At 43.5% G+C, this 27250-nt stretch overlaps 1 protein-coding gene and 1 non-coding gene across 2 annotated transcripts in view; one reads left to right on the forward strand and one right to left on the reverse strand.

The window, feature by feature from the left end:
• SLC19A2 (solute carrier family 19 member 2) overlaps positions 1-24084 on the reverse strand; it is a 33932-nt gene extending 9848 nt beyond the window's left edge. Inside the window, exons 1-2 of the mRNA XM_019976751.2 lie at positions 23509-24084; positions 15092-15694 (exon numbers count right to left, since the gene is read on the reverse strand). Coding sequence (XP_019832310.2) covers positions 15092-15694; positions 23509-23706 — 801 coding nt within the window. The 5' untranslated portion in view covers positions 23707-24084. The remainder of the gene's footprint in view (positions 1-15091; positions 15695-23508) is intronic.
• Positions 20574-20646, forward strand: TRNAG-CCC (transfer RNA glycine (anticodon CCC)). The gene has a single exon. It is a non-coding gene; the product is annotated as a tRNA-Gly (tRNA).
• Positions 24085-27250: the final 3166 nt, after the last annotated feature.

The raw sequence follows: 27250 nt of genomic DNA on the forward strand, positions 1-27250 counted from the left end.
TAATTACTCTTTTCTTAGCTCAGTTGTATATGCAAAAGGAAATTTGTCTATAATCAAACAAGGATGGAAATTTTCGAGAATAAGTCTTCTGTTAAGTGCTTTTGAAGGACATAATTCTAACTCTTGCTATCAACAGTGAACAATTTTTTTTTATGATGAAAGGAAGACTATCACTATTTCCTCAGCTATTGATATTTCACTATCCAAAATAGTAAAAATGTATACAATGAGGGACAGATAAAAGTACACCTGGTTTCAAGGGAAAGGAACCAAATACATATCATGGAAGAATGTTTGAGACAGACTTTGGGAGACACAGAATACAGCAATACTGATGAACAACATGCAAAGGAAACAAGAACAAAAGGACAGAAGGCACTTTTGAGGTGTGTTTACGAAGCAGCAATGACAGAGTTCTCTTCCAACAGAAAAGGCTTCTGGGACACACTTTCCTGCTCTGGCCTGCTGTGCACTTATCTTATCCTAGGAATATTCATTCTTGCCTCAGTCTGGTATCTCATAGAGCCCTAGTTCATAAGCCTGAAAGTGAAGCACTGGAAACCTGTTAAGAGTTAGTGCAGAGATCTGCCTTTGGCTACTCTTTTTCAGGAGGGTTGACACCTATCTGAGTTTCAAGGGATTTAAGAGGAAAAGGGAGAGGATACGGCGGCCAGGAGGAGCTACCCCACATCCGAGGTCAGGGGTGGCAGCCGAGAGGAGCTACCCCGTGTCCAAGGTCAGGGATGGCGGCCGAGAGTGCCGGACTGTGACAGCGCAGGAGCAGCCGAGAGGAGCCACCCCACATCCGAGGTCCGGGGCAGCGGCCAGGAGAGCTACCCCACGCCCGAGGCCAGGGGCGGCGGCTGAGACAAGCAACCCCACGTCCGAGGAGCGGTGGCTGCACGGGCGCAGGAGGGCCTAGAGGAGCTATTCCACATTCAAGGTCAGAAGGGGCGGCGATGAGCAGATACCCCTTGTCCAAGGTAAGAAGCAGTGGCTGCACTTTGCTGGAGCAGCCGTGAAGAGATACCCCACGTCCAAGTAGGAGAAACCCAAGTAAGACAGTAGGTGTTGCAAGAGAGCATCACAGGGCAGACACACTGAAACCATACTCACAGAAAACTAGTCAATCTAATCACACTAGGACCACAGCCTAGTCTAACTGAATGAAACTAAGCCATGCCCATGGGGCCACCAAAGACGGGTGGGTCATGGTGGAGAGATCTGACAGAATGTGGTCCACTGGAGAAGGGAATGGCAAACCACTTCAGTATTCTTGCCTTGAGAACCCCATGAACAGTATGAAAAGGCAAAATGATAGGATACAGAAAAAGGAACTCCCCAGGTCGGTAGGTGCCCAATATGCTACTGGAGATCAGTGGAGAAATAACTCCAGAAAGAATGAAGGGATGGAGCCAAAGCAAAAACAATACCCAATTGTGGATGTGACTGGTGATAGAAGCAAGGTCCAATGCTGTAAAGAGCAATATTGCACAGGAACCTGGAATGTCAGGTCCATGAATCAAGGCAAATTGGAAGTGGTCACACAGGAGATGGCAAGAGTGAACGTCGACATTCTAGGAATCAGCGAACTCAAATGGACTGGAATGGGTGAATTTAACTCAGATGACCATTATACTGTGGGCAGGAATCCCTTAGAAGAAATGGAGTGGCCATCATGGTCAACAAAAGAGTCCAAAATGCAGTACTTGGATGCAATCTCAAAAACGACAGAATGATCTCTGTTCGTTTCCAAGGCAAACCATTCAATATCACAGTAATCCAAGTCTATGCCCCAACCAGTAACGCTGAAGAAGCTGAAGTTGAACAGTTCTATGAAGACCTACAAGACCTTTTAGAACTAACACCCAAAAAAGATGTCCTTTTCATTATAGGGGACTGGAATGCAAAAGTAGGAAGTCAAGAAACACCTGGAGCAACAGGCAAATTTGGCCTTGGAATACGGAATGAAGCAGGGCAAAGACTAATAGAGTTTTGCCAAGAGAACGCACTGGTCATAACAAACACCCTCTTCCAACAACACAAGAGAAGACTCTACACACGGACATCACGAAATCAGATTGATTATGTTCTTTGCAGCCAAAGATGGAGAAGCTCTACACAGTCAACAAAAACAAGACCAGGAGCTGACTGTGGCTCAGATCATGAACTCCTTATTACCAAATTCAGACTTAAATTGAAGAAAGTAGGGAAAACAACTAGACCATTCAGGTATGACCTAAATCAAATCCTTTATGATTATACAGTGGAAGTGAGAAATAGATTTAAGGGCCTAGATCTGATAGATAGAGTACCTGATGAACTATGGAAGGAGGTTCATGACATTGTACAGGAGACAGGGATCAAGACCATCCCCATGGAAAAGAAATGCAGAAAAGCAAAATGGCTGTCTGGGGAGGCCTTACAAATAGCTGTGAAAAGAAGAGAAGTGAAAAGCAAAGGAGAAAAGGAAAAATATAAGCATCTGAATGCAGAGTTCCAAAGAATAGCAAGAAGAGATAAGAAAGCCTTCTTCAGTGATCAATGCAAAGAAATAGAGGAAAACAACAGAATGGGAAAGACTAGAGATCTCTTCAAGAAAATTAGAGATACCAAGGGAACATTTCATGCAAAGATGGGCTCGATAAAGGACAGAAATGGTATGGACCTAACAGAAGCAGAAGATATTAAGAAGAGGTGGCAGGAATACACAGAAGAACTGTACAAAAAAGATCTTCACGACCCAGATAATCACAATGGTGTGATCACTCACCTAGAGCCAGACATCCTGGAATGTGAAGTCCAGTGGGCCTTAGAAAGCATCACTACGAACAAAGCTAGTGGAGGTGATGCAATTCCAGTTGAGCTATTTCAAATCCTGAAAGATGATGCTGTGAAAGTGCTGCACTCAATATGCCAGCAAATTTGGAAAACTCAGCAGTGGCCACAGAACTGGAAAAAGTCAGTTTTCATTCCAATTCCAAAGAAAGGCAATGCCAAAGAATGCTCACACTACCGCACAATTGCATTCATCTCACACGCTAGTAAAGTGATGCTCAAAATTCTCCAAGCCAGGCTTCAGCAATATGTGAACCATGAACTTCCAGATGTTCAAGCTAGTTTTAGAAAAGGCAGAGGAACCAGAGATCAAATTAACAACATCCGCTGGATCATGAAAAAAGCAAGAGAGTTCCAGAAAAACATCTATTTCTGCTTTACTGACTATGCCAAAGCCTTTGACTGTGTGGATCACAATAAACTGTGGAAAATTCTGAAAGAGATGGGAATACCAGACCACCTGACCTGCCTCTTGAGAAACCTATATGCAGGTCAGGAAGCAACAGTTATAACTGGACATGGAACAACAGACTGGTTCCAAATAGGAAAAGGAGTACGTCAAGGTTGTATACTGTCACCCTGCTTATTTAACTTATATGCAGAGTACATCATGAGAAACGCTGGGCTGGAAGAGGCACAAGCTGGAATTAAGATTGCCAGAAGAAATATCAATAACCTCAGATATGCAGATGACACACCCTTATGGCAGAAAGTGAAGAGGAACTCAAAAGCCTCTTGATGAAAGTCAAAGTGGAGAGTGAAAAAGTTGGCTTAAAGCTCAACATTCAGAAAACGAAGATCATGGCATCTGGTCCCATCACTTCATGGGAAATAGATGGGGAAACAGTGGAAACAGTGTCAGACTTTATTCTTCTGGGCTCCAAAATCACTGCAGATGATGACTGCAGCCATGAAATTAAAAGACGCTTCCTCCTTGGAAGAAAAGTTATGACCAACCTAGATAGCATATTCAAAAGCAGAGACATTACTTTGTCAACAAAAGTCCATCTAGTCAAGACTATGGTTTTTCCTGTGGTCATGTATGGATGTGAGAGTTGGACTGTGAAGAAAGCTGAGCGCCAAAGAATTGATGCTTTTGAACTGTGGTGTTGGAGAAGACTCTTGAGAGTCTTGTATGTTACTTATTGCTTCTCCCTTGCTGATTTTAATATTCTTTCTTTGTGTTTAGTCTTTGTTAGTTTGGTTAATATGTGTCCTGGTGTGTTTTTCCTTGGGTTTATCCTGTTTGGAACTCTGTGCCTCTTGGACTTGATTGACTATTTCCTTTTCCGTGTGGGGAAATTTTCAACTATAGACCTTCAAAAATTTTCTCATACCCTTTCTTTTTCTCTTCTTCTTCTGGAACCCCATAATTCGAATGTTGGTGCATTTGATATTGTCCCAGAGGTGTCTGAGACTATCCTCAGTTCTTTTCATTCTTTTTACTTTATTCTGCTCTTCAGAAGTTATTTCCACCATTTTATATTCCAGCTCACTGATTCATTTTTCTGCTTCAGATATTCTGCTATTGATGCCCTCTAGGGTATTTTTAATTTGAATAATTGTGCTGTTTGTCTCTGTATGTATATTCTTTAATTCCTCTAGGTCTTTGTTAATTCATTCTTGCATTTTCTCCATTCTGTTTCTACATTTTTGATCTTCACCATCACTATGGGCTTCCCTGATAGCTCAGTTGGTAAAGAATCCACCTGCAATGCAGGAGGCTGCTGCTAAGTCGCTTCAGTTGTGTCTGACTCTGTGCGACCCCATGGACTGCAGCCTACCAGGCTCCTCCGTCCATGGGATTTTCTAGGCAAAAGTACTGGAGTGGGGTGCCATTGCCTTCTCCAGTTCAATTCCTGGATCGAGATGATCCACTGGAGAAGGGATAGGCTACCCACTTCAGTATTCTTGGGCTCCCCTTATGGCTAAGCTGGTAAAGAATCTGCCTGCAATGTAGGAGACCTGGCTTCAATCCGTGGGTTGGGAAGATCCATTGGAAAAGGGAATGGCTACCCACTCCAGTATTCTGGCCTGGAGAATTCCACGGACTATACAGTCCATGGGGTCACAAAGAGTCAGACATGACTGACTGACTTTCACATTCACTGTTACTATTCTGAATTCTTTTTCAGGTAGTTTGCCTATTTCCTCTTCATTTATTTGGATTTCTGTGTTTCTAGTTTGTTCCTTCATTTGTGCAATATTTCTCTGCCTTCTCGTTTTTTATTTAAATGTATTGTGTTTAAGGTCTCCTTTTCCCAGGATTCGAGGTTGAATTCTTTCTTCCTTTTGGTTTCTGCCCTCCTAAGTTTGGCCCAGTGGTTTGTGTAAGCTTCGTATAGGATGAGATTTGTGCTGAGTTTTTTGTTGTTGTTGTTTTGTTTTTCCTCTGATGGGCAAGGCTGAGTGAGGTGGTAATCCTGTCTGCTGATGGTTCAGTTTGTACTTTTGTTTTGTTTGTTATTTGGATGAGGTGTCCTGCACAGGGTGCTACTGGTGGTTGGGTGATGCCAGGTCTTATATTCTGGTGGTTTCCTCTGTGTGAGTTCTCACTATTTGATACCCTCTAGGGTTAGTTCTCCAATACTCTTGCCTGGAAAATCCCATGGATGGAGGAGCCTGGTGTGCTGCAGTCCATGGGGTCGCTAAGAGTCGGACACGACTGAAGCGACTTAGCAGCAGCAGCAGCAGCAGGGTTAGTACTCTGGTAGTCTAGGTTCTTGGAGTCAGTGCCCCCACTCCAAAGGCTCAGGGCTTGATCTCTGGTCAGGAACAAAGATTCCACAACTGGTTTGTTATGGCATTAAATGAGATTAAAACAAATACCTCAAAACAAGAAACCAAAGATTAACCCCAGACAAATGGCATTTACAAAATCAGAGGTGGCAGCCAAGAGGAGCTACCCTGCGACCGAGGTCAGGGGTGGCAGCCGGGAGGACCAACCCCACGTCCAAGGAGCAGTGGCTGCGTGGGCGAAGGAGGGCCTAAAGGCGCTATCCCACGTTCAAGGTCAGGAAGGGTGGAGGTGAGGAGATAGTCCTCGTCCAAGGTAAGAAGCAGCAGCTGCACTTTGCTGGAGCAGCCGTGAAGAGATACCCAACGTCCAAGGTAAGAGAAACCCAAAGAACACAGTAGGTGTTGCAAGAGAGCATCACAGGGCAGACACAGTGAAACCATACTCACAGAAAACTAGTCAATCTAATCACACTAGGACCACAGCCTAGTCTAACTGAATGAAACTAAGCCATGCCCATGGGGCCACCAAAGACGGGTGGGTCATGGTGGAGAGATCTGACAGAATGTGGTCCACTGGAGAAGGGAATGGCAAACCACTTCAGTATTCTTGCCTTGAGAACCCCATGAACAGTATGAAAAGGCAAAATGATAGGATACTGAAAGAGGAACTCCCCAGGTCAGTAGGGGCCCAATATGCTACTGGAGATCAGTGGAGAAATAACTCCAGAAAGAATGAAGGGATGGAGCCAAAGCAAAAACAATACCCAGTTGTGGATGTGACTGGTGATAGAAGCAAGGTCTGATGCTGTAAAAAGCATTATTGCATAGGAACCTGGAATGTCAGGTCCATGAATCAAGGCAAATTGGAAGTGGTCAAACAAGAGGTGGCAAGAGTGAATGTCGACATTCTAGGAATCAGCGAACTGAAATGGACTGGAATGGGTGAATTTAACTCAGATGACCATTATATCTACTACTGTGGGCAGGAATCCCTTAGAAGAAATGGAGTGGCCATCATGGTCAACAAAAGAGTCCAAAATGCAGTACTTGGATGCAATCTCAAAAACGACAGAATGATCTCTGTTCGTTTCCAAGGCAAACCATTCAATATCACAGTAATCCAAGTCTATGCCCCAACCAGTAATGCTGAAGAAGCTGAAGTTGAACGGTTCTATGAAGACCTACAAGACCTTTTAGAACTAACACCCAAAAAAGATGTCCTTTTCATTATAGGGGACTGGAATGCAAAAGTAGGAAGTCAAGAAACACCTGGAGTAACAGGCAAATTTGGCCTTGGAATACGGAATGAAGCAGGGCAAAGACTAATAGAGTTTTGCCAAGAAAATGCACTGGTCATAACAAACACCCTCTTCCAACAACACAAGAGAAGACTCTACACACGGACATCACCAGATGGTCAACACCGAAATCTGATTATGTTCTTTGCAGCCAAAGATGGAGAAGCTCTACACAGTCAACAAAAACAAGACCAGGAGCTGACTGTGGCTCAGATCATGAACTCCTTATTACCAAATTCAGACTTAAATTGAAGAAAGTAGGGAAAACCACTAGACCATTCAGGTATGACCTAAATCAAATCCCTTATGATTATACAGTGGAAGTGAGAAATAGATTTAAGGGCCTAGATCTGATAGATAGAGTACCTGATGAACTATGGAAGGAGGTTCATGACATTGTACAGGAGACAGGGATCAAGACCATCCCCATGGAAAAGAAATGCAGAAAAGCAAAATGGCTGTCTGGGGAGGCCTTACAAATAGCTGTGAAAAGAAGAGAAGGAAAAGCAAAGGAGAAAAGGAAAAATATAAGCATCTGAATGCAGAGTTCCAAAGAATAGCAAGAAAAGATAAGAAAGCCTTCCTCAGCGACCAATGCAAATAGAGGAAAACAGAATGGGAAAGACTAGAGATCTCTTCAAGAAAATTAGAGATACCAAGGGAACATTTCATGCAAAGATGGGCTTAGTAAAGGACAGAAATGGTATGGACCTAACAGAAGCAGAAGATATTAAGAAGAGGTGGCAAGAATACACAGAACTGTACAAAAAAGATCTTCACGACCCAGATAATCACGATGGTGTGATCACTGACCTAGAGCCAGACATCCTGGAATGTGAAGTCCAGTGGGCCTTAGAAAGCATCACTACGAACAAAGCTAGTGGAGGTGATGGAATTCCAGTTGAGCTATTTCAAATCCTGAAAGATGAGGCTGTGAAAGTGCTGCACTCAATATGCCAGCAAATTTGGAAAACTCGGCAGTGGGCACAGAACTAGAAAAGGTCAGTTTTCATTCCAATCCCAAAGAAAGGCAATGCCAAAGAATGCTCACACTACCACACGATTGCACTCATCTCACACACTAGTAAAGTAATGCTCAAAATTCTCCAAGCCAGGCTTCAGCAATACGTGAACCGTGAACTTCCTGATGTTCAAGCTGGTTTTAGAAAGGGCAGAGGAACCAGAGATCAAATTGCCAACATCCGCTGGATCATGGAAAAAGCAAGAGAGTTCCAGAAAAACATCTATTTCTGCTTTATTGACTATGCCAAAGCCTTTGACTGTGTGGATCACAATAAACTGTGGAAAATTCTGAAAGAGATGGGAATACTAGACCACCTGATCTGCCTCTTGAGAAATCTGTGGTTTTATTTCCACCTCTGCATGTGGGAAGTCCACTGAGGTTTGCTCCTGAGGCTGCCCTGGAGGACTTGGGTCTGCCCCAGTGAGGGCCAGATGTGGAGGTGGTGCAGCTCCTTGGGTCACAGGGGTTCTGGCAGCACCAGGTACTCAGGGGAGTTGGTGGCTATGGCAGCAGAAAATATAGTGCTCTAGAAGGGTATGGCAACCAGTATTGGTCAACACACTCCAGTATTCTTGGCTGGAGAACCCCCCTGACAGAGAAGCCTGGCAGGCCACAGTACACAGGGTTGCAAAGAACTGGACACGACTGAAGCAACCCGGCATGCACAGACGCCAGACCTTTTTTGCCGGTAGCAGCTCTGCCCCAGTGAGGGTTGAGTGTGAAGGTGGCACAGTTGCTTGGGTTGCGGGGACCTTGCGCGGCGCCAAGTGCAGGGATACGGACTGCCTCAGCCATAGGAGTTAGGGCCCTACCAGAGTCTTTTTTCAAGCCTCTAGTAGCTGGCGATCAGGAGGCCTCTTTGGCAAGTCTTTCTCCATAGCTCCGCCTGTTCAGGCACTTAGAGGGCTCCTCTGCCTGTGCTTGGTGTGTCAGGCACATAGTGGGACCCCCCTGGCTGGGGTCCTACTCTGTACATTGGCGCATCAGTCATTTAAAGCAGCACCCTGGGTGGGGTCCTGCTCTGTAGTTCAGTGTGTCAGGCATTTGATGGGCCAGGCTCTCTATTGTTTCAGCTGCGGATGCTGGCATGTGGAGAGAAAGAGGCTATGGTGATGGCTCCACCCCTACGCATGACTCAGCAGTACTACCTTGATTCCATGGCTGCCTGACTTTCCTTCACAGGCATTTCCCACCACAATCTCCTTCGCATCTCCTTGGTCTGTCTCTCCACAGTCAACAGCAGCCCTCGCCTTGGGATTGCTCCACAATCCCTAAGCTCCAGCTCCTATCTGCTGTGCCTTCTAGGGTACCTGCATCCCTGCCAGGGGTATGTATGGCTGTGGCAAGGCCTGTCTGATTCTCATTCCATATGTGTGTGTGTGTGTGTGTTTGTTGCTCAGTCGTGTCTGACTCTTTGCGACTCCATGGACTATAGCCCGCCAGGCTCCTCTGCCCATGGAATTTTACAGGCAAGGATACTTGAGTGGGTTGCTATTTTCTTCTCCAGGGGATCTTCCCAACCAGGGATTGAACCCGGGTCTCCTGCACTGCAAGCAGATGCTTTACCATCTGAGCTACTAGGGAAGTCCTCACTCCATTTAGGCTGCCACAGACCAGCTGTTTCACTCTCAACCTTAAATGTTTCACCTCTGACTCAGACAACTGCCCCTTTGTGGGGATAGGACCCCTGCTTCAGTGCCCCCACCCACTGAGGGCAGGTCCAGTCCTACTAACACTCCTGCTTTTCTACCCTAGTTCCTTCATCCTACTAAGTTCTGTGTGGTTTTATATACTCTTTTCCGTGGGTCAGGTCCTTCTGTCCACTCTCAGCTGGTGGTCTGCATGCACTTCTGTGTCTAAGGGTGTATTCCTGATGTATCCATGGAGAGAGATGTACTCTGTGTCCACCCTACTTCTCTGCCATCTTGTCTCTCTGACACGTTTATCACAGAGTTTTAGTAACAGTAATTTTAATAAGAATGAGATAATGAATCTGAGGTTTGGGGCACAGTATCTGGTACCCACATCAAAATATATGGGAGCTAAGATGATCAATCAGCAGCATACTTGTCTACACTCAGATGAGAAAAATTCCCAAATCTTAGGGTTTTTTTTTTTAACTGTAAAATGGAAATTAATGCTTACTTCAACAGGTTATTGCCTAGATAAGTATTATTCAGTATGTAACAAGTGCTCAGTAAATGTTGGTTTCCTTTATCTTCTGTTTATCATGACTCACTAATGCAATCAACAAATAGTCCCTCAGTCAGTCAGTCCAGTCGCTCAGTCGTGTCCGACTCTCTGTGACCCCATGAACCGCAGCATTCCCTGTCCATCACAACTCCCAGAGTCCACCCAAACTCATGTCCATTGAGTCGGTGATGCCATCCAACCATCTCATCCTCTGTCATCCCCCTTCTCCTCCTGCCCTCAATCTTTCCCAGCATCAGAGTCTTTTCCAATGAGTCAGCTCTTCGCATCAGGTGCCGAAGTATTCGAGTTTCAGCTTCAACATCAGTCCTTCCAATGAACACCCAGGACTGATCTCCTTTAGGATGGACTGGTTGGATCTCCTTGCAGTCCAAGGGACTCTCAAGAGTCTTCTCCAATACCACAGTTCAAAAGCATCAATTCTTTGGCGCTCAGCTTTCTTTATAGTCCAACTCTCACATCCATACATGACTACTGGAAAAACCATAGCTTTGACTAGACGGACCTTTGTGGACAAAGTAACGTCTCTGCTTTTTAATATACTATCTAGGTTGGTCATAACTTTCCTTCCAAGGAGTTAAATGTCTTTTAATTTCATGGCTGAAATCATCATCTGTGGTGATTTTGGAGCCCAAAAAAATAAAGTCAGCTGAGTGCCCACAATCTGTCTGGCAATGTTCTAGACACTAGTGACACAACAGGAAAGTTCCTGAAATTTACACTGGAGTAAGGGAGATAGATGATAAATATACACATACAAGAGACCTTACAGTAGGAATACTATAGAAAGACAGTAAACAGGGAATGGGCTAGCAAGCGACTTTGGTATGGAAAAGTAATGATTGCTAAGAATGTTCAATGGCTTTTTAAAAGCGGATGTCTGAGTTGAGACCTGAGTGACATAAAAGAACCAGCCATGAAAATCAGAGTGAAAAGCAGTCCTGACTGAGAGAACCTCCTGAATGAAATTCTGAGCTGAGAAAAGCTTGATGTGTCTCAGCCCAATTAAGAGATAAGGTCAGAGGGGTTGGCAATGAGCCAAACTGTATGAGGTCTTATAGGCCATGATGAGAACTTTGGATTTTCTTCTACATACAACAGAAAAATGTGGACAAAGATAATTAGGGTTTAATGCCTAAATTATGAAGATTTAAGACATGGGCTGACGATTGCAATTAAATTACTTCTATGGTATTAATTATGTATCCCTACATATATGGGCTGGACAAAAAGACGTTGTTCATGGTATGAGTGGGAAGCAGAAGAAAAATGACAGAGTACCTTCACGTCAACCAGCTCACAAAACACAGGATTCTAGAGTCACGGAAAGCTTCATGAGCATCTGGCTTAACATTCTCTACATTTAGGGACAGCCTAATTCAGTTAAAGAAAAATAATTTGTGAATTAGCTCAAAATTCTCCAAGCCAGGCTTCAGCAATACGTGAACCGTGAACTTCCTGATGTTCAAGCTGGTTTTAGAAAGGGCAGAGGAACCAGAGATCAAATTGCCAACATCCGCTGGATCATGGAAAAAGCAAGAGAGTTCCAGAAAAACATCTATTTCTGCTTTATTGACTATGCCAAAGCCTTTGACTGTGTGGATCACAATAAACTGTGGAAAATTCTGAAAGAGATGGGAATACTAGACCACCTGATCTGCCTCTTGAGAAACCTGTATGTAGGTCAGGAAGCAACAGTTTGAACTGGACATGGAACAACAGACTGGTTCCAAATAGGAAAAGGAGTACATCAAGGTTGTATATTGTTACCCTGCTTATTTAACTTATATGCAGAGTACATCATGAGAAACGCTGGACTGGAAGAAACACAAGCTGGAATCAAGATTGCCGGGAGAAATATCAATAACCTCAGAGATGCAGATGACACCACCCTTATGGCAGAAAGTGAAGAGGAACTCAAAAGCCTCTTGATGAAAGTGAAAGTGAAGAGTGAAAAAGTTGGCTTAAAGCTCAACATTCAGAAAATGAAGATCATGGCATCCGGTCCCATCACTTAATGGGAAATAGATGGGGAAACAGTGGAAACAGTGTCAGACTTTATTTTTTGGGGGGATCCAAAATCACTGCAGATGGTGATTGTAGCCATGAAATTAAAAGACGCTTTCTCCTTGGAAGGAAAGTTATGACCAACCTAGATAGCATATTCAAAAGCAGAGACATTACTTTGCCAACAAAGGTCTGTCTAGTCAAGGCTATGGTTTTTCCTGTGGTCATGTATGGATGTGAGAGTTGGACTGTGAGGAAGGCTGAGCACCAAAGAATTGATGCTTTTGAACTGTGGTGTTGAGAAGACTCTTGAGAGTCCCTTGGACTGCAAGGAGATCCAACCAGTCCATTCTGAAGGAGATCAGCCCTGGGATTTCTTTGGAGGGAATGATGCTAAAGCTGAAACTCCAGTACTTTGGCCACCTCATGGGAAGAGCTGACACATTGGAAAAGACTGTGATGCTGGGAGGGATTGGGGGCAGGAGGAGAAGGGGACGACAGAGGATGAAATGGCTGGATGGCATCACTGACTTGATGGACTTGAGTTTGAGTGAACTCCGGGAATTTGTGCTGCGATTCATGGGGTCACAAAGAGTCGGACACGACTGAGCAACTGAACTGACTGAACTGACTGACCAGTACCAGATCCTCATAGCTATTTTTATAGGGGCCAGAATACCAGGGATAACTAATTCAAAGGGAAAATGAAAAATTATTTATAGCCCCACAAATAAATATCTTGGTGAAGGTACAAATCTGTTCTTGATTATTCATATCTAATGATAAAGATAATAATAAAAATTACAATGTACTGATTACCTACTTACAAATACTAACTTGAAAGCTCTAGTGGATTTAATACTTGAAATAGCCCTATGAGGTAGGTATATGAACAAAGGAACTAACAGCCACAGAGAATTAAGAAACCTGCCCAAGATCACCCTGCTGCTAAGTACCAGTACTACAGACTGCCTTTCTTCCTCAAAATCTGCTACACTGTGCTGCAACAGATAATACTGAGTATACACTGAAAATATTTATTTTGCTTCTGTCACTGTTTTACAGAACTCAAACACACATGCACACACAGCACACACATACACACAGAATGCTTCCTAACAGTAAAATGTGTCAGTCTGCAAATAAAAGTATTGCTGTATTAATAGTTCCCAATCCTTATCTCTAAAATGAAAAGGTGATATGATCTAAAGTCCCTTTAACATGCTCTAATTGTTCTATGACTTGTGGTTAGAATCACTTCTAACTCTAAAATTTTATAATTCTTCAGCATGTCAAGTACTGACATCTTGCATATCTACAAATAATAAATATCAAGGTGGTCTAGGACATAATTTTTTAAACCTTACATTTCAAGTGATTGCTGCTGCTGCTAAGTCGCTTCAGTCATGTCCGACTCTTTGTGACCCTATGGACTGTAGCCTGCCAGGCTCCTCTGTTCATAGGATTCTCCAGGCAAGAATAGTGCAGTGAGTTGCCATTTCCTTCTCCAAGGGATCTTCCTGACCCAGGGATTGAACCCACGTCTCTTACACTTTCTGCACTGGCATACAGGTTCTTTACCACCTAGCACCACCTGGGATGCTAGTCATTAGTAGGTAATAAAATCAATTTAGTGAGCAGTGATCACATTATAAAAAACAAATGGAATGTCAGACAACCATTGTGCTGTAAAACTTTTGTTTCATGGATGACTTTGAAGGGTTCAAGACTTTTGTGGAGGAAGTAACTGCAGATGTGGTGGAAACAGCAAGAAAACTATAATTAGAAATGAAACCTTAAGTTGTAAATGAACTGCTGAAATTTCATAATAAACTTAAATGGATAAAAGCTACTTCAATGGATAAGCAAAGAAAGTGGTTTCTTGAGATGGAATCTACTCCTGGTAAAGATGCTGTGAAGACTGCTGGCGTGACAACAAGGGATCTAGAATATTACATACACTTAGTTCATAAAGCAGGGTTTAAGAGGATTGCCTCCAATTTTCAAAGAAGTTCTACTAGGAGTAAAATGCTACTGAATAGCATTGGTGCTGCAGAGAAATCATTCCCAAAGGAAGTCTATCAAGTGGGAAACTTCACTGTTGTCTTACTTTAAGAAATTGCCACAGTGACCTCTACCTTCAGCAACCACCACCTTGATCAGTCAGTAGCCATCAACATTAAGGCAAGACCCTCCACCAGCAAAAGATTACAACTCACCAAAGGTGCAGATGATGGTTGGCATTTTTTTAGCAATAATGTAATTTAAAATTTAGGTATCTATATTTTTTACACATAATGCCCTTGCACACTTAAAAGACTACAGTATAGTGTAAAAATAGCTTTTATATGCACTATGAAACCAAAAAAATTGTGTGACTTTGTTTTATTATGTGATATTTGCTTTATTTCAGTGGTCTGGAACCAAACCTGCAGTATCTTTGAGTTATGACCGCACTGCACATAATTTTCAGCAGAGAAGAGGAAGATAAGCTCCTATTCCTAAATACTTTGGACTTCATTTCTGGAAGTAGACATTCATGATTTACTGGAGTCATTTCACCTATTCATTTAGACAACATGTTCTGAGGGGCTTTCTTTATATACCAAGTTCTGAAGATAGAAAGTTGAAGAAGAGACAGACGTTGCTGTGGCTTCTAAGATATCTCCAATATGAGCAATATGTTGAATCAGTTTGACCTGAGAGGTTATTCACTCCAGAGGAGCCTGGTGGGCTATATAGTTCATAGGGTCACAAAGAGTTAGACACAACTGAGCAATTAACACACACTCCAAAGGAAAATACATTTTTCATCCCTCATACAAATCAATGTTATCTTGAATGAATAAATGGAACCAATGAAGCAATTTGAGATAAAACCAGAATCCAAATGAACTGCTGGGTCTCCATCTGTTTTTTTTACCACTGGTCTAGCCCCAGAGTAGCAACCACAGGCACTGAAGGCTGAGCTTACCTGCTCCTCCACCGGTGGCTCCTCCCGATTTAGAGGGATTTTTGATTCAACGTCCTCCCACTGCGGACGGTGGTTAGAAGCTGCGGTGTCAGTAGCAACGCCACCATTTTGTATCTTGATGCCATTTGTCCCCTGGCAGGAGGGAGGAACGTGGTGAAAGAAAAGGCTCTTCTGTGGCATAGGCAGAAACCAGGCCACAGCGAAGGCCACAGAAACACAGGTGAGAGAGATGACATTCAGGCTGAACAGGGACCAGGATGCCACTGAGACGAGGATCTGCCCCAGGACAGAGCCCACTGTGAAGCCCACCAATGTGGCACTTCGACAGTAGCTCGTGACTTTCTGGTACATGCTCAGGTCTACCACACTGTAGATGTAGGAGTAGTAGGCAATTTCAGTGGCAGTGGCGATGCCATAGAAGAATTCCAAGAACTGAATGGCCAGCAGTCCCTGGGCATACAGCAGCATGAACCACGTAACAATAAGGCTGAGTCCCTGGAGCAGAACGACAGGCTTATAGCGGAGGTAGTCTGTGGCAAGGAACACAGGAAACAGCAGCACCAGGTAAGAGTAAGTCCATACTGGATATATTTCATTGAAGACCTGGTAGAAAAAGGATAAAACCCTGTTAGTGACCTCAAACAAACTGGAATATTCATTAATAATTTATTCTTATAAAACAATCTACCATAACCTCAAAGATCTCATTCTTAGCAAACAAAGAAATCTCATCAACAATTCTGAGAATTGTTTGGAATTCACTTCCCTGTTTCCATCCCATCACCTCTTCCTAATATCTTCCCTATTCATCGAGGCCTAGTTCAATGCCTTCCTCATCCTGGAAGACTTGGCTACAGTTGATGGTATTTGTAACCCAACATCCAAAGCTCTCTTGACACTGCTTTCTATGTGTCACTCTCTTCAATTACCTCATAGCACTGCTTGTTAACCATGGTTACACATCTCCCAAGGAGCTTTAAAAATTTTGGAAGCCTAGCCACAGGCATTTTTTCAAAACTTCCCAGGAGATTTTAACATGAGCCAGAGTTTAGAACCACTGCTGGAGAAGGCAATGGCAACCCACTCCAGCACTTTTGCCTGGAAAATCCCATGGACGGAGGAGCCTGGTAGGCTGCAGTCCATGGGGTCGATAAGAGTCGGACACGACTGAGCGACTTCACTTTCACTTTTCACTTTCAGGCATTGGAGAAGGAAATGGCAACCCACTCCAGTGTTCCTGCCTGGAGAATCCCAGGGACAGGGAAGCCTGGTGGGCTGCCGTCTATGGGGTCGCACAGAGTTGGACACGACTGAAGCGACTTAGCAGCAGCAGCAGCAGCTTTACAGGTTCTTTCAGGGTGGACTTTACTTTCATTTGCACAGCCTGCATACTGTTTGGAAGATACTTGGCTGAATAAATGCTTTGGAAACAAACCAATGTTTTGGAATCATCATCAGTTCTTACTTTCAGCCACAGAATGGGGAACATAGATCCTACAGATTGATTAGGTTTTTCTGTTATTAAGTTTCACTTCTTTGGGGTAACAGGAATAGATCAAGAAAGCAACTCTGTCCTACAGTCTTAACAGCGTAACAATCTATGGATGAAGCATCATAAGCAACTCTGGTGCCTTTCTTTTTGCGTATCTATGATATGAAAATGGAAAAAAAAGGAAGGTTTTGTTTCCTTTTTCATTAATTTTTCACTGGAAGACAGTAGAAATAATTATTAAACCAAAAAGACCCCCGCTGGAAGTTTAGTTCCATCATTCGCTGAATGATTTTAAGTTGATTTTTTTTAAGTTCCCTTTAGCCATCTCCATCATCAGTAAAAGAGAAGGAAAACCTATGCCACAGGGTTGTTTGTTGCAAGGGCTAAATGAGAAAATACATGTAAGTCACTTACTCCACCATCTTTTCATAGGTCTAAAGACTTAAGGACTGAAGCTAAAACACAGACCACTTGAGACAATATGCATTAAATTAATTGATTTAAGACTCCATTCTTCAAATAAGAATCATTGCAGGTAGGAGACGTTTTACTCTTCTCACACCTACCCCAGAGCCTAGCAAATTCCTGGGGGCTTAATAATAAGTCAGTTTCTAAGTGATCATTAAGTTCAGATTGGTGACCTCAGTTTTTAAGTGCTTTCTGAAAGGTAGTCCTGCTAACAGGCTAAATACTTTGTGATGGAGCGATATAACCCTCTACTTTTTTTTTAATTCTCATGTATACCTCAGTTCACCCAAGTGTAACATGGTCTAATCGTTTTAAAGTTTTAGAGGAACAATATAGTAAAAAATCATTATAAAATATTTGCCAATGTAGAGAACAACTATAAAAGGAAAACATAATCTGAGATACATTTTAGACTTGATTTCTGATTGGCTGAGCATCAAAAGTGATTCATCTATGGAGATTACTCAGCCACAAAAAGGAATGAAGTCAGCTGAACTGAGGTGGAGGAAACTAGAATTTGTTATATGGAGTGAAATAAGTCAGAAAGAGAAAAACCAACATTGTATATTAATGCATATATATGGAATCTAGAAAAAGAGTACTGATGAACCTACTTTCAGGGCAGAAGCAGAGATGCAGAAGTAGAGAACGCACTTGTGGAAAGAAGAGCAGGGGAAGGAGAGGGTGGGATGAACTGAGCGAGTATCACTGAAACATATACACTACCATGTGTAAAACAGCTAGTGGGAAGTTGCTGTGCAACACAGGGAGCTCAGACCAGTGGTCTGTGATGACCCTGAGGGGTGGGGTGGGGTGGGATGGGAGGGAGGTTCAAGAGGGAGTGGATATATGTATACTTACGGCTGACTCACCGTGTTGTATGGCAGAAACCAACACACATTGTAAAGCAATTATCCTCCAATTAACAGTAAATTTGAAAAAAATGGAAAAAAAGTGATTGATCTAATAGCCTCACCTTCATGAATTCTGGTCTAATTTCTGTTTCTAAATCATTTAGCAACCTCCATTTACCAGGAAACTTTCTTGTGACTGAACGTGTACATAAAAGAATAACATAAAAGAATAACTGAGAACAGTAGAAATGATTCCAATTCACAAGTGTAGAAATTTTAGCAAACGAGGAACAAAGTGCACTTGGCTGACACAGCACAGGGTCAGACACTTCTCAGTAGAAAAGCAGAGCAGAGAAGGGCAAGCTTGAGATTAAAGTCCTGAAGCGTGAAGGCGTCCCTACAGACTTTGCACAGGTGTGTTCCATTAGCAAATTTCCACTTCTTTTCAGCCTATAGTTTTAGATATTCTCCCATAGTTTTCTTAGGTGTGAAACTGCCTCCTCTGGTTGACTCTGCATGTTTCTCCACCTTCACATTTTCCTAACACAATACCACAGAGCTGTTAACAATCACAACTTCCTTTAAAAAATACCTTTCTTCTGAACTCCATCTTTGTTCTGCAGTGCACTCCATGGGAGGTTCACTGATTCTTCACTCCAGTAATACTGTCCGTACTCTTATGTGTTATATACCTTTCAGTACTAGCTGTCCCCAAAAGCTACCAAGTTTTTATTATATACATCTCGTCCTTTCAATTACCAATTTAAAGTGTTTATACTTATGAGTCTAATTCCACTCCTAATACAAAAACCACAATTTAGATAATGAAGATGAGGAAGAGCAATGCCAAGCAGAAACAAAAATAAGGCAAGCAGGGGGGAAAAGACCAGATGTGTTCTCTTTAAGTTATTCTAAATAAGAAATCAGAATTTACTCCTAGGAGAGACATCAACCCAAGTAGATGGCCTCTTCCACAGTATTGTCAGCAGTATAACAGAGCATCTGTTACACACTATGCTAATCACCTCACCTGTATGATCTCATTTCATCCAAACAAGGCTAAGAGGTAATTGCTTTTATCATCTCTATCTTACAACCAAAGTAACTAGGCCTTAAGTGAATTGCCCAAAGTTATCCCACCAAGTCACTGGCAGAGGGAGAACCTGACTGGATATTCTGAATCTACCACATTCAAATGCCCCATTTCTTCAATCAGAAAACTGCTTTTGATTATCTACTATGTTCCCCCCTTACTTCTAATGCCGACAGCACCTTTTCCAACCTGTATAGGGGTGCTTTTATGGGGCTTTCAAGAAGAAAGAAGACCAAACAACCTACAGAGCTTAGCCACTGGGTCTCCAAAAGAGGATCCCTTCTCAGGATAGTTAGGGAGTCTGAGATGGACATGTACACACTGCTATATTTAAAATGGATAATCAACAAGGACCTACTGTAAAGCACAGAGAACTCTTGCCCAATGCTCTGTGGAAGCCTGGATGGGAGGCCGGTTTAGAGGAGAATGGATATGTGTATATGCATGGCTGAGTCCCTTCGCTGTTCACCTGAAACTATCACAGCACTGTTAATCAGCTGTACCCCAACACAAACTAAAAAGCTAATAGTAAAAAAAGAAGATCCCTTCTCTCTCAATGCCTCCAAGGAGAAGCCGTGGTACCAGGAAATAACTTCTTTGATGGATACTTTCCCTTCAGGAAACTTCCTACATGCAAAAATGTACAGATTACAGAGATTACTTTCTATCTCATTGCCCATACTTGGACAATACCCTCTTATCTCAGGTAACATCTGCCATTCGAGAAAAGGGAATTGATTTTATTCTAAAGTGTCTTTCACAGATCTTTGGATCAGAGCTTGTTTGTGCTTTCTTCTGAGACACAAACAGTTAAGGAAAAACATGTTTAATTCTGCTTTCCTCGATGTGTATGCCCAGCATAAACTAAATAAATAAATAAATAAAAATTTTTTAAAAAATTTAAATTAAAAAAAAAAGAGGGAATATATGTATACCTATGGCTGATTCATGTTGAGGTTTGACAGAAAACAACAAAATTCTGTAAAGCAATTATCCCTCAATAAAAAATAAATACATTTAAAAAAAAATGTTTAGTTTTAAACTCTAATTTAGCTTTAGACTTTTACAATCAAGTTTCATTTAGACTACTAGTTAATAAGCACTTACAATACTATTTCCAAACCATATGAAGATTACAAAAACAGACAGACAAAAAAAGAATAAAACGAAGCCTCAGTTCTCCAGGAGTTCTGAACCTAGTGAAGAACACATACACACAAATTATTGATAAGGGAGAATAGGAAATACGGGGTTGCTTCTTTGAACTGGACCTTGAAGGATGAGAAAATCAGAGGCCAACAGAAAGATATCAAGAGTTCTGTAGAAGATTATCCCAAGCAGAGATCACATCTTTGACTACAAGCCAGTAGATGAGAGAATGGATATGCTGGATTTATGACTATAAGATTAACATGGATGGAGTTTGAGCACATATTAATAGAAGGCAAGAGGAAGAAGAATGGAGTAGGAGATAAGGATGTTAACAAGTAAGAGCCAAATTCTGTAAGGCTCTGAATAGTAGGTACAGTAGTTTTAATATATTAAATCAAATGCTTTAAAAACATCAAAGGGACTTCTCTGGTGGTCCAGTGGCTAAGACTCCACGCTCCCAACATGGGGGGCCCAGGTTCAATCCCTGGTCAGGGAAACCACATGCCACAACTAAGACCCATTGCAGCCAAATAAATAAAATAGCCCACCAGGCTCTTCTATCTGGGATTTTCCAGTCAAGAATACTGGAGTGGGTTGCCATTTCCTCCTGCAGGGGATCTTCCCCATCCAGGGATGGACCCCCCATCTCCTGCACTGGCAGGCGGACTCTTTACTGCTGAGCCACTGGCAAAGCCCCAAAAAACAGTACTGAATGTCAAATCCCATGCTGAAAAAGGTGAAAGGATAAAAAGGGTTTTGGTGGTAAAGAGCTCTATTTTATTAAAAGTTGGCTTTTAACTACTGAAATACAAATTTTAACCTATCTAAAATTTATAAAGTGATACAGGTTAACGGTTTTCCTGTAATCTAAGGAAGAAATCCTTTGAGAATGGAAAGAGGAAATTCTGTCCTTTTTCTCCTCCTTTTGTTTTTGGACCTGGTTAACAATAGCTCTATCTAAGACGATCACATTTATCCCTTCTAAAGTCTCCTGGAGGAAATATAAAATTCAACACAAATATTACTAACCATGATTTGACATTCACTTCCCTAAAAAAAAAAAAAAAATCATATAATATTAAGTAAATAAATAACTGTCCAGAGGTGAAAAACAAGCACTCAGGAAGGAGAACAAGTTGTGCTATTTATTTCAGTTATTAGAGATTTTAAAAATCTAGGATTCCGGAGAGGCTGGACAGAGCTATACTGTGCCTGACCAACAGAACAGAATCAGCCACAATTCTGAGGTTCTCAGAGACAAACGACATCCTTTTCCAGACCTCTGGATTTCTCTTCAAACCCTGCCCTCTTCCTCCACTAATCTGCAGCGACAGAAGCATGCTCTGTTTTCGTTACACATTCAGCAAATTTTTCCTGGGCCTGGCACCCCTGCTTTATTGCACTACACCCCGCCCCCAACATATTTCATTCGCCCTAGGAAGATTTCTGATAATCAGGGCACATGATGGCACGTCACACAGCAATTCTGCCCAGGGCACTTGTATAAAGCAGACTGGCTTTCAAATAGCAACACTGGAAGCATGTTTCTCCTCCCTGTGCCTCTCTTTCAGGCAAGGTGCAGATCACATGGCAGGTCACATGAAACTTTAATTGTGAATAGCTCAAAAGTAGTGTCATTTCTGCTTCAGAGGTCAGGCCTCAGATTCAGTGTTGTTTGGGGGTGTTCTATTAATAGAATCATTCTATTTAAGGAAGTCATGTTCCTTCTTCTAGAATCATTCTGTTCACAGGAGTTGGCCCTTTCCACTTCATTACTGTTTTTAACCAATATTCTAATTCAAACAGGTAATGAGTAACTGTTACAGTTCCTTGTGGAGCAGTCCATAAGACTGAGAAATAAAGCTGAAGTTGGGTAAAAGTTAATGCTACTTGCTAGCTGCAAGGCAATGAGAAACTCAAATGAAATCCTCAACCCAGGGTTCAAGGCCAGAATTTCAATTCCCTTGTTAAGTGCCCTTGAAAATGGAAGAGCAATGCAACAACAAATTGGAACATAAGTAATTACATCCTGCTCTGACCTGTTATGCAGGGGTATTCAAAAGAGGTGACCAGTAATCACTGTGAAGGGAGTAAGGTTTAAATGGGAGGACTTCACTGGGAGCAGCTGGGGCAGGGAGGCGGGGTGAGAGGAGTGGACACTGGAAAAAAGGGACAGCTAACATCTGCACTCAGCTTTCACCCTTTGTGGTGTTCTAGAAAGGAATACCAGATCTCAGCTTCCATGCTTTGTAGTATCCAAGGAAGAGGATGCTGAATCTGCTTTCTTTGGGTTGTATGGGAGTAACTTCAATTGAATTCCTTTTCCAGTTAAGGTCTTTCTTTTTCAAACAACAGGTGTTGAGATTGACATACACTTATGAAGAGTTGAGCACATTTTTATTTTATTTTATTTTTAAACTTTACATAATTGTATTAGTTTTGCCGAATATCAAAATGAATCCTCCACAGGTATACATGTGTTCCCCATCCTGAACCCTCCTCCCTCCTCACTCCTCCCTCTCCATACACACAACGCACTTCTAAAGTACTTACAAATTCTCCTAGGGAAAATCAATCACCAAGAAGTTCTTGATCATGGACTATGTAATCTCAATTACTCTGAACATCGCGGGCAGAACAGGAGCAAAACTAACATCCGTGAGGCAACAATTTACAATGCACGAAAAACTATAATTAAATGACAACTGTGTGATACCATCTAAATATCTACTTTTATCACAGAGAGGTGGGGGGGGGGGGAGCAGTGAGGCGTATCCTTGGACACAGTCTCACCCAATAAAAATCAAGATGACGGTTCTTGTTCTGTACACTTCTTACTTGAGCACGATCATCCGTCAAGGGTAAACAATATAAAGAAGGGGAAGAAGAAGGTGCAGCAGGTAGAGGGGAGGATCCTTTCAGAAAGTAGGAGTCACTCGGCATGTGGCTCCTTACTTTACGGCAGCAAATATTTATTTAAACCTCTCCCCCGCCCCCAAGATGGATCAGTTGGAGCAGAGTGGGGCTACTGCAACATCAACACATCGCCTGAAGCACACGTGCACTGGGGCTCCCAAACCCCGAACCACGCTCCGAGTCCTTCACCTAAGACCTGCCCTTCCAATCCGACCAAGGACAGAAACACAGCGTGAATTAAGGCAGCGCCCAACACGGAGCCGCCTTCCAACTGGGGAAAGTCAGCAATCTCTGGCCAGAATGCCTCCCCGCGGCTCGAGCGTCTTTCTCCCTCCGCCTTTCCTCACCTGCGTCCCCTCCGACCCGCTCTCAACTATTTCCTCACATCTCGGCCGGTCCGCGCCCCGCGCCGGCCAAGCCACCGCCAGCCAGCCGCGCTTACCTCCCTCTCCGTCAGGTTCTTGTCCGGCCCCAGCAGGTAAGGCGTCAGGAAGGGCTCGGACGGCCTGAGGCTGGCGAAGAAACCATAGGCGCAGAGCAGCGCGGTGGGCAAGAACCAGCACTCGCGTGGGACCCGAGCTGTGCGCAGGAGCATGGTGGCCGCCGCCGCCCGCCGGGACACCGGGCCGGGCACGACCATCCGGGGGGCGGGGACACGGCCCCTTCCTTCTTTTTCTTCCTGCCAACTAGAGTGAGGCTGAAGCTCTGCCCCTAGCGCAGGCACCTGCAATTGCAAGTGGCGCCTCCTCCCGGCAGGGGCAGGCAGTTCTGGGATACCCGCTTCCCACCGCAGCTCGTCCCAGGCTTTCCCAGCGTCCGGAGGCACACGTGCCGCAGCCCTCCAGCCGCGCCGCCGAAAACTAGCCACGCCCTCCGCCACCGCCTACCTGCCTAGAACCAATTGGAGAGGACGCCGGGCAGTGGCTTCTCTCCCATTGGTCGGTGGCTCACAAGATGCGAACCCGCGTAGGCGGTGGCGGCAAGTGCGTGACCGCTGACGTCCTCTGGCTCAGGAGCAGAGGACGTGTAGGACTCTGGTGAGAACGCCGGGATGAGAGGCCCGGGAGCGCACTGCTTAAGCGGAAAGCCCTCCGCCCACGCTGGAGGTTGGCTAGTGCATTCGCGGTGTTGCAGCTCACAGGTCACGAATGCTCGGCGTGGGCTTCATCCCCAGCAGGAGGAGCGTACTGTATCACAGTTAGCTTCTCATTCTTAACCACGGTCCCTCTTAGAACGTCCGTTCAGATTCTCTTTCCCAGGTGGCCAGCACCAAAGATTTAACCTTGGGACGGGGGAATGCTCTGCCTTTCTTCCAGTAGATTTCCGGCTCTTAAACTGTATTCATCTGCAGTAAAAAAAAAAAAAAAAAAGAAGAAGCCCGGTGTCTAAGCGTTCTGAGGCTTTGACCAAGAGCCTGAGCAGGAAAAAGCAGATAAAATACTGAGAAAAGAATGAAAGAGCCAGACACTTAAAGAGAAAGATGTTCTGGAGTCCTGATTTGAAAGCGCTTTGGCTTTATTTTGTTACAATTTGTAAGCGGAATACAATGAAAGCAAACATAGCTGTAAGTATACCCAGTGTTTAAAAGATAAAGGGGAAATCCCGAATCATTATAGCAATCACGAATTATGATCCGTCTCTTTATTTAAAAAACCACAACAGAGGTCTTGGCATAGTTTTCAAGGACAAAGCGTGTCAAGAATCCGCAATGCTTTCTTTCATTTCTCTAAGCCTTTTTCTGCCTGACTCAGCTTGACTGTATCCCAGTCCTCCTACTGCAGACCAGCTGCACCATTTAAAGCAATTTTCCCTATGCTGTATTTACAGAGTAACAGATCCTACCAGAAACTCAGAGAAAACATTTTTAACTCTGTTTTGCATAATATATGTTAGACCTATCTAGCCCAGTTTTCCTCCTGAGTCAGCAAATGACAATTTCTGCAAAAAGAATACTTTTTGCAATAGCCACAAAAGTAACTCTACTAAATGAAACAACATACTAGTAAAGGGAAAGGAGATTTGTTTCTAAAACTGCACAAGTGAATGCACCAAAGTACGTGAGTCAATCGGTTGCTGAAGAAATGCAGTTGTTGTTATACATCTATCGGTCGTGATAGCCAATGTTTAAGTCACTCAGTTGTGTCTGACTCCTTGTAACCCCATGGTATGTAGCCTACCAGGCTCCTCAGCCCATGGGATTTTCAAGGCAAGAATACTGGAGTGGGTTGTCATTTCCTTCTCCAGGAGATCTTCCTGATGCAGGGATTGAACCCCGGTCTCCCACATTGTAGGCAGATGCTTTACCAGCTGAGCCACCAAGGAAGTCATACATCTATCTATGGGTCTCAAAGTGTGGTCCAGGAAGCCCTAGGGAACCTTGGCATCATTCCAGAATTCCACAGGGTCAAACTACTTTTGTAATAATACTAAGATTTTATTTCCTTTTGCACTCTGAAGACTACATGATGTGTGATGTCATTGTCACTCAATAGGCCAAGAGAATATGTTTGTATATTTTTCTGTTTAAAAACTTTCCAGATTTAATTCTAATATGGCAACTATCAGCAGGTATACATTTGTGCTCTGTGTTCTAAGTTGCTTCAGTCATGACCAGCTCTTTGTGACGTTATGGACTGTACCCCTCCAGGCTCTTCTGTCCATGGGATTCCCCAGGCAAGAATACTGGAGTGGATTGCCATGCCCTCCTTCCAGGGATTTTCCCTACCCAAGGAGGGAACCCTCCTCTCTTATGTCTCTTGCATTGCTGCTGCTGCTGCTGCTAAGTCGCTTCAGTCGTGTCCAACTCTGTGCGACCCCATAGACGGCAGCTCACCAGGCTCCCCCGTCCCTGGGATTCCCCAGGCAAGAACACTGGAGTGGGTTGCCATTTCCTTCTCCAATGCAGGAAAGTGAAAAGTGAAAGTGAAGTTGCTCAGTCGTGTCCGACCCTCAGCGACCCCATGGACTGCAACCTACCAGGCTCCTCTGTCCACGGGATTTTCCAGGCAAGAGTACTGGGGTGCCATCGCCTTCTTGCATTAGCAGGCAGCTTCTTTACTGCTAGTGCCACCTGGGAAGCCTATCAGTAGGTATAACCCACAAAGTTAGTCTTTCAGTTCAGTTCAGTCACTCGGTCGTGTCCAACTTTTTGCGACCCCATGAACCACAGCACGCCAGGCCTCCCTGTCCATCACCAACCCCTGGAGTTCACCCAAACCCATGTCCATCGAGTCGATGATGCCATCCAACCACCTCATCCTCTGTTGTCCCCTTCTCTTCCTGCCCTCAATCTTTCCCAGCATCAGGGTCTTTTCCAATGAGTCAGCTCTTCGCATCAGGTGGCCAAAGTATTGGAGTTTCAGCCTCAAAATCAGTCTTTCCAATAAACACCCAGACTGATCTCCTTTAGGATGGACTGGTTGGATTTCCTTGCAGTCCAAGGGACTCTCAAGAGTCTTCTCCAACACCACAGTTCAAAAGCATCAATTCCGCGGTGCTCAGCTTGCTTTATAGTCCAACTCTCACATCCGTACATGACCGCTGGAAAAACTATAGCCTTGACTAGATGGACCTTTGTTGGCAAAGTAATGTCTCTGCTTTTCAATAGCTGTCTAGGTTAGTCTTTAGAAACTTCAGTAATAGGCAACTTGAGGCCAAAAAAGTAAGAACTACATAATACAATTATCTAGTCCCCTAAATTCTAGCCACAGTATCTGCCTTTCATTTTGATTACAGAGGGAACATCAGTGGTCCACTTGGCAATTGCTTCACATTTACATTCAGTGCTTTAGTAGAAGAGAAAGAAAGAGAAAAACAACTGAGAGGCTTCAGAAGGAGAAGCCCACCTGTTAAGAACAGCTTTCCATCCCTTCCCTGAGTCTTGGAGACCTGAGTTGTGTTCATCTGTAAATCATTAGTCCTGAAATTTTTCCTTGGTGTAAATCACTTAGGCAATGTTGGGCATTAACAAATAATTGTTCTTGAATTAGTAGAAACTGTTTCATTATTTTTCTCTAAGAGATCATGACAGAATTGTAAGAATGATCCCCAGCAAGCTTGCCCTTGTATAAGCCACACCCCTTTGAGTGGCGGGTGGAACCAGTGAAGTTAACCAGACAATACAACTGTTACGTTGTATGGCCCACCTGAGATTATCCAGGTGGGCCCAGTCTAATCACAGGCGC

This window comes from Bos indicus, chromosome 16 (genome assembly GCF_029378745.1).
Source record: "Bos indicus isolate NIAB-ARS_2022 breed Sahiwal x Tharparkar chromosome 16, NIAB-ARS_B.indTharparkar_mat_pri_1.0, whole genome shotgun sequence".
Taxonomy (NCBI): domain Eukaryota; kingdom Metazoa; phylum Chordata; class Mammalia; order Artiodactyla; family Bovidae; genus Bos; species Bos indicus.